General features: G+C 30.5%; 1 protein-coding gene across 4 annotated transcripts in view; it reads right to left on the bottom strand.

Annotated features, from left to right (window-relative positions):
* Nucleotides 1-311: 311 nt before the first annotated feature.
* The window catches only part of TMEM106B (transmembrane protein 106B), a 22,544-nt gene continuing 14,796 nt past the window's right edge, over nt 312-8,059 (bottom strand). For all 4 annotated transcript variants that reach the window (XM_017867393.1, XM_017867394.1, XM_017867391.1 and 1 more), the window contains 4 exons: nt 4,174-4,314; nt 3,562-3,611; nt 2,886-2,939; nt 312-2,151 (listed from right to left, as the gene is read on the bottom strand). In XM_017867393.1, the coding sequence (XP_017722882.1) occupies nt 2,013-2,151; nt 2,886-2,939; nt 3,562-3,611; nt 4,174-4,314 (384 nt within the window). In that variant the 3' untranslated portion in view covers nt 312-2,012. The remainder of the gene's footprint in view (nt 2,152-2,885; nt 2,940-3,561; nt 3,612-4,173; nt 4,315-8,059) is intronic.

The raw sequence follows: 8,059 nt of genomic DNA, 5'->3' as shown, positions 1-8,059 counted from the left end.
GTAAAATTTACACATTTTAGTAAATGTGTAGCTCACTAGCTAAATGTGAAAGCAGACAGGTGACTGATCACATATGGAGAAGCAGATTTGGAAGCCCTAACAGAGATACAGGTGATTTTTGAAGTCACATAATTAAAAATGTTGAGACAAAAGGGGATCTATATCATATATAGACATAGATCATGTCAAATGAGAAAATGAGAATGATATAAAAAATACAAACAGAATCAATGTATCAAAGAAGTATGCAGTAGTAGTCAGAAAATATAGCAGAAAAAAATGAAAATGAAGTTGTTTTTTTTTTTTTTTTTTACTAGAAAGGCCATAACGAACTTAAAGGACTGATTTTGGGTTTAATACTAAGGATGGCTTGAGTTAGCAATGAATTAAGGGAAGACTAGTGTAAAAAAAAAAAAAAAAAAAAAAAAGCACATTCAACAAATTTAAGATATTCACTCAGGAAAACCTGGAGAAAATAATATGAAAATTAAGGGGAAACCTGAGTGTGTTTAAAGGCAGAATTAAACAAATAAAGCTTACATTTTATGCTTGAGAGAGTCAGACTAATAAACAGGCTGTTTCAGACCTAAGTTAGGCACTTAGGGGATGGGGAAAGGGAAACCTGATTTCTGTCATGAGAAAACAGAATGAAATTAATCTCAACCCACCTACATTTTTTGGTGTCATCACTCCTACACTTAGTGATACTATTTTAAATGTCCCTAGAACTTGGCAAGTGAAAAAACAAAAAAAAAAATTAAATGAAAAATGATATTGAAAATATAAAACAGCACAGTAAGTCAATAATCTATATTTGAAAACAATTTTAAATAAAATTAAAACTAAAAGTAGAAAACTATAAAAAAGTAACTACTAGAGGCGTCATATTTCAAGTGATGTGCAAAGTGATTAAATTTCTAAATAGGTTTTGTTTTGATATAGCCACCATCATTTAATGACAGGATTTCTTGAACAATTTCTATCAAAAAAAAAGTTTCCTTCTGTAAAATATTGATAAAATTGATAACTGGGTACCTAACAGTTGCAAAATATGTCTACACCATTCTCTAGCATGAAAAGCAACATAAAAAAAAAATGGAGCATCAAAGTATTTCAAATTTATTTTATGCCAGATCCAACACGTAATTGGAACCTATTCCCAATCTATGGGTTTCTGAATTTCATTTTCCTATTTATTGTATTTTTACGAGAAACTTGTAATGAATCTGTACCACTTTATTTGACATTTACTAAAGCTGTACAAAAGCCATGCATAGTTTATTTACAGTATTGTACATTAAATGATAATGTTTGAAGATCACACAAAGATTTCACAAAACTATAATACAGAAAGAGGTGTGAAAACATTAGGGGCTTTCAAAATTTCAGGTATGGAATTTTGCAAAGATTATTTTGGCTTACAAGTGTTAGGCAATCATTAACTTGAAGTAAGTAACAAAAACATGCAGATGATTACAGTGTCAACAGATGAAAAGCTATAAATGTTTAGCTGAAAGCTAAAATATTGTGTAGCTGAAATACTACCATATAACAATGGGAATTTATAAAACAGGAAAAAAGGTTATTTAAAAGTCTTCCATGAATAATAGACTTTCAGTAATTTTCTATAAAAACATTCAGAAATTAAGTTTCTCAAATTATGTTTATCACCAAAATTATGTTTTCAGTAGTGACTGGAGCGATGACTTTTAAATAATTATTTATTGTACTATAGGGGAAGTATCAGCTTTTCCCTGTAGGGGATAGGCTGGAGAAGGAAGTCAAACAGTAAATTTAGATTCAAGTAAAAGATCCTAGTACAAATACATCATTAACACAGAGTGGAGAGTTACAAGAACTGCAGGTCCACATACTTTTAACTGTATTCTTAAAATAGAAGTGTAAACTTTAGGTTTGTTCAATTTAAGACCTCCTATTAGGATATACCTCTTCACTGAGAGTGTAGGAAACATCAATAGATATTTCTTCTTTAAATCCATCTCTTCCAGTTTTTACTGTTGTGGCTGAAGTACATTTAAATATTCAGACTGCCCCAACTGATAAGTTGTGTTTCTTCCACAGTCGACATACTGATACCTCTCCTGGGATATCTGTTCAGAGTGGCCAAAGTATGTTGTTGTCACAGTAACTCTAAAAATAATGTAAGTGGGGAGAGACATTTAATAGTTATATTAGAAGTTTTTCCATAATGAGACTACTTTTACACATAAAAATTATCTCCTAGAAGAGAATATTTGATTAATGATAACTTAATATTGTGCACATAGTCCTCTTAAGGAGCATTTCCCTAACAGACAACAAAAATGGATAGCTGAGTGAGCCCTGTCGATATAATTACACATAATAAATGTAATATTTTAAGACAATTATCTTCTGTTAAAAATATAAAAGTTCATTATATGCTTAAAAGTGACCATGGTTCTCTTATCATAGAAAAAAAGGTTAATCAAATGTCAGCTAACGGTCAAAACACCAAACCTGTAACCAACAATGTTTTATTGGCTTAGATAACACCCAATTTACAAACCAATAATATTACTACTTCTTATTACTGTTAATGACTACTTATCAAGGGAGTAAGGAACTGGATGTGGGGCTCAGTTCACCGTATCCTTTCCATTTTCCTGAACTCTTGTGACATCCAGATTCACTATTTAGCAGTCATGTAGTCTTTCACTACTTCTCTGACCAACCATTTCCTGATTTTTAAAGTGGGTGATATTTACTCAACCTCACAGCACTCTTGTAAGGCTTAAAACCCAACTGAGGTGGCATTTATAAAGATGTTGTGTATATTATAAGCCAATGTTATAAATCTAGAATTTTGACAAGCAATATCTCTTTCAAAAAAGATTCGTACTTACTGCATCATGAGTACTATGTTATGCACTTTGATGGATATCAGAGTACAGAAATCACTGTTAAAAGAAATTAAAACATGAACAAATACAAGTTATTACATTATAACTTATAAATATAAATTCTCCTTCCTATATTAAAGCTAACAGATGCTACCTAAGAATATATAATAAGCATTTATTGGTTGAGCATTTTCTATACTTCAAACAATGACTGATATATTCATGCCTTCTTACTAGAAAAACATGTATGTATTCACACCACTGCAGTTGCAGGGTTGTTTAAATGCAGGCTATAAATTACTTACATATTTTGCTCATCTTCTGAAATTTTGATAACTAGGTTGTTATTTACCCTAAAATTCTATATCTAAGCTTTCAAAAGATGATGAAAATTTATAATTATTTTAATATAGTAACTAAGTTTAACATAGTAACATAGTTAACATAGTAACTAAAAATAAAGTGACCCTAATTCTGAAAAAAAACGACAAATTTTATGTATATATATACATGAATATTATATATGTTGAAAAAGAAGAACAGAGAGGATCAGAAACCAGAATACTGCATAATGTACTCTTTTTGACTGATTATGGAAATTAAAAAACATGTATATTCTTAATACTTTATTTTATACATTTCATTACTTGATAATAAAAAGTTATAAATCAGAACTTACTACATATAACTCATTTCCTCTGCTATAATGGTAGGTACTGTGTAATCAATCTGAAAGGCAAAAGGGAAAAAATCAATAGAGAATAGGATCAAAACATCAAATATTTCAGATATACTTCATAACTTCAACGAATTAGAAAATTTTCTCCCTTTACAAGCTTGATTCTCAAAGATTTCATCTTGTAAGTCTACAAGACACATTTCTTTTTCTTTTTTTTTTCTTTGAGACAGGATCTCACTGTGTCACCCAGTACAGCAGTGTGATCACGGCTTGCAAGCCTCGACCTACTGGGTTCAAGTGATCCTTCCACATCAGCCTCCCCATTAGGTGGGACGAGAGGTGCACACTACCACACTCAGCACATTTCTGTATTTTTTGTAGAGATGAGGTTTCACCATGTTGCCCAGGCTGGTCTTGAATTCCTGGGCTAAAGCAGTCCACCAAGCTCAGCTTCCCAAGGGTGCTGGTATCACAGGCATGAGCCATTGTACCCAGCGGAGACACAATTCTAAATCAAGTTTTTGAGGAAATTCCCCACCTCCTTCAAGCTATATGATATACAAAGTTGATACTCATTTCACTCTTACAAAGTATTTCATGATTGAGTCTTACTTGTTTCATATCAAGTGGACCAATATTGGTTATGTTGTTTAAGCGTGCCTTTCCAATAACTGTTTTCGCAAATTGAACTTGGGCAGTGATGTTTTCAACTTCGACAGAATAATAGTTATTGTTCGTTATATTTAGTGTGTTCTACAAAAAAGGAGACAGAAAATGTACAAGTTAGCTAAAAATAAACATACAAATATGCATTTAAAATTAAAGTAACTTCAGCTGTGGCTATGCTTCATTTATTAAGAAAAAGAAAGTAATACCAAAATGTCAAAGAAAATTAAACCAATTATTTGGTTTTATGCATGAGTACTATGTATGTAATATGCCAAGAATAAACACATGATTCAACATTTAAAAAAACAGAAAATGTATAGTTTCAGAATATGGACAAATTAATGTCAGAAAATTTATTTGTGGCCTTAGCAAATGTTTAATAAAATGATTTTAAGATTTAATCTACATTTTACTAACTCAATATATACACGTCTCCACAAACTTTATTAGTAAGCTGTTTGCTATGCTATTAAATACAAAGATGATCATTTAAAATGTTCAATAGTACCTAAAATCATCTTTTTTGTTTAAAAGAAACTGCTATTTCAACTTATACACTAGTAGAGATTTACACCAGCTCACTATGAAGAAGAAATGGGCTAGATTCAAGTCTGGTTGGTTGGGGAGAAATGTGGTTACATCATTCACATGCTTAAATAACAACTAATAGCTGGGATCACCTTATACATTTCTAATTTACAATTGTCTTAAATTACTGTAGAAAACAGTCATTAAAAAATTTAAAAATGTTAAATAAAAAATAATAGATATATAAAAGATCTAAAACAGTCATACCAAAAGGTATCATAAACAAAATCAGTAGACACTAAATGATAAATAGAAGAAATATTTGTAAGCATCAGTTATAATCTAGAATATGCAAAGAGCCCTTACAAATTGAAAAGACAAAACTCTAACAGGAAATGAAAAAAGAACAAAGAATATACATAAACAAATCAAAAAGGTACAAAGCTAAATGGCCAAAAATATTTTACAATGCTCAACTTCATTTACAGTTAGGAAAAGTTAATTTAAGTAAAATGGAATATTGTTTTAAATTCCTTGAACTAGTATACTTTATAGAAAGCAACAAATTCTATTCCTGGCCCAGATATGGGAAAAGGGTATATTTTTATACTGCTAGCAAATATGTGAAGTGTTACAGCCATTTCATCAGTAATTCAGTCATATACATTAAAATTAGAACTATGTACAGACTTTGATCTAGCAATCCTACTTCTGAGCACCTATTTCACAGAAATAAAAACATTAGGATGCTAATGACAGTGTCATTTGAAATGGGAAAAAAAATCCTCAAAATAAAATGAATTCTATTCATAAAACAATGAATACATTATATTAAGTCCTTATATGGAAAATTATGAAGCCATCAAAAAGAACCAAGCCAGATAATCAGGAAAGATTTTACAAGGTATTAACAAATGTGAAAACCAAGATGTACATAAGTAAGTACTTAATAATATTTTTTAAAATACTGATTTTATAAAGCTGAATATGTGAGTGTATATATACATGTTAACAGGAATATGGAGAAAGATATGAAAAGATGCAATATGGGATGAGTTGAAGGAGAGAAAATAGTTTTAGTAAAAAAGGATGAAAGAATATGCTAGAGTCAGCAATTACATGATTACATTTATGGAGTCATTTACGTTGGTATAGTCACAAATGTAAAGAAATTTCAAAAAAGTTCTAAAACATAGTAAAAATAACCTTTATCTAAATATATAAACATTTTATCTGGTTCTTAATGTTCATGTCAATTTCATTTCTAGACATGATAGGAAAGATATAGTTAATTTGATGTCAATGGATCTTCTGATAAGACCAAGGATTGAAATTTAGAAGAATCTTGGAAGTCTTTGTATATGCAAAATTATGCTGGTACCTGTCTTTTTCTGTACTGTCCATAAGTTTCATTAGAATATTTAAAGGATCAATGACACAAAACAGGTTGAGAATACAAATGTTTATGAGAATTAAGACAAACAAAAAATGAGTCAGAATAAATAAAAATTTAGTAATAAAGGTTAGACATTTGTTGCTCAGAGTAGTGAGAATTCATTTAACTTAAAAGATGAAAAGAGATAATTGTAATTATTAACAAAGACCCTAAACTACCTATCATCTTTAATTGGCAAATATACTTTCAGGAATTTATCTTAAAGAAATAACCTGAAATGGAAACAAAGTTTAAGCACATAGATGTTTTCTGAATATTTGTAATAGCAAAATTAAACATCCATTAAGAAAATGGTTGAATTAATTACAATAGGATCACGGAAAAGACTACACAAGACCATTTGACATGGGAAAATGTACTGTGACCTAGTTGAAATGTGCATTTGTATATACGTGAATGAGTGTGTGTATCCTTTACACGTGAGAATGATTACATTTGTAAATGTATATGCATTGCTTGTAAATATATGTATGTGGTAATAGTTCGACCTAAGTAGTAGAAGTAAAAATCTTTATACATTATAGTTTTCAAATGTCTTATAATGACAAATATTTTGTAAGTAGAAAGGCAAATGTTATTAAAAGTAGCACTACTAATATGTACTAATTTTAAGAAAGCAAAGCAGTTATATTTTGAAAATACTGATAATGTACAGAAAATTCAGCCTCTTATTGTTGTCTAAACTTAATGTTCATCCAAATAATAATCTTATTTTTCATTTAATGTTCAGTCTGTCTCAGTTTAAGTGGCAGTATTCCAAAATGTGAGAATTTCTGCAAAATTATTTAAAATAGAATATGATATTCACATTTAAATATACTTTCTGGTACTTAAAAGAAAACATCACATGGCTTTTTATTAGTAGTACATATTTATGTTCTTTGACACTAAAAAAGGCTTTGGAGGTAGGCCAAAAAAAGTCTGGTCAATGTTTTAAACAGTGTACAAAAAAGAAAATGTGTTCCTTGTTCCAAAGGGCTGAGAAAATACCCAACAATTCCCTAGTTGTGTAAAACAATTTACAATTAGCATTGTGTTATAAATGTCTTATTCACACATATATATATATTTTCCTATATTGTTGTTTTTAAAGAAGAAGCCCTTAAACCGGCAACTTTTGACAGAAAGCAATAAGGATAAATGGATCCATGGGAGTTACTTTTTCTCTGCAATTAAGTAGTGATTCCACTTTAACATAACATTTCGTCTCACTCACTGTCCCGACAAACCTCCCTCTTTCCAACCACCACTATAGACATCTCTACCTCAACCTTAACCATACCATTCACCTCTGCAAGAAAAAACAACTATCACTCTTCCTGGCAGATCACTGTCACTCACATATATTTCATGGCTGGCCAATATACATCATCCCTTTTCCTAATTCAACAGTTAGCAAACCATGCTCTTTTCAAACAAATGTTAACATGTAAAAAAGGTAGAAAACCTCTCTGAGCTTTTTGTTTGTTTTGTTTTCATGAGTGGCAAGGCTACACAGTCCTTCCAAAAACAATGTTTTAAGAAACACACATTGTTTGCAAAAAGAACAAAGCTGGAGGCATCACTTCAAACTATACTACAAGGCTACAGTAACCAAAACAGCATGGTACTGGTACCAAAACAGAGATATACACCAATGGAACAGAACAGAGCCCTCAGAAATAATACCACACATCTACAACCATCTGATCTTTGACAAACCTGACAAAAACAATAAATGGGGAAAGGATTCCCTATTTAATAAATGGTGCTGGGAAAACTGGCTGGCCACATGTAGAAAGCTGAAACTGGATCCCTTCCTTATACCTTATACAAAAATTAATTCAAGATGGATTAAAGACTTAA

Source organism: Rhinopithecus bieti, unplaced genomic scaffold (assembly GCF_001698545.2).
Source record: "Rhinopithecus bieti isolate Rb0 unplaced genomic scaffold, ASM169854v2 scaffold_3832, whole genome shotgun sequence".
Classification (NCBI taxonomy): Eukaryota; Metazoa; Chordata; class Mammalia; order Primates; family Cercopithecidae; genus Rhinopithecus; species Rhinopithecus bieti.
This window is presented reverse-complemented; position numbering and strand designations above follow the sequence as displayed.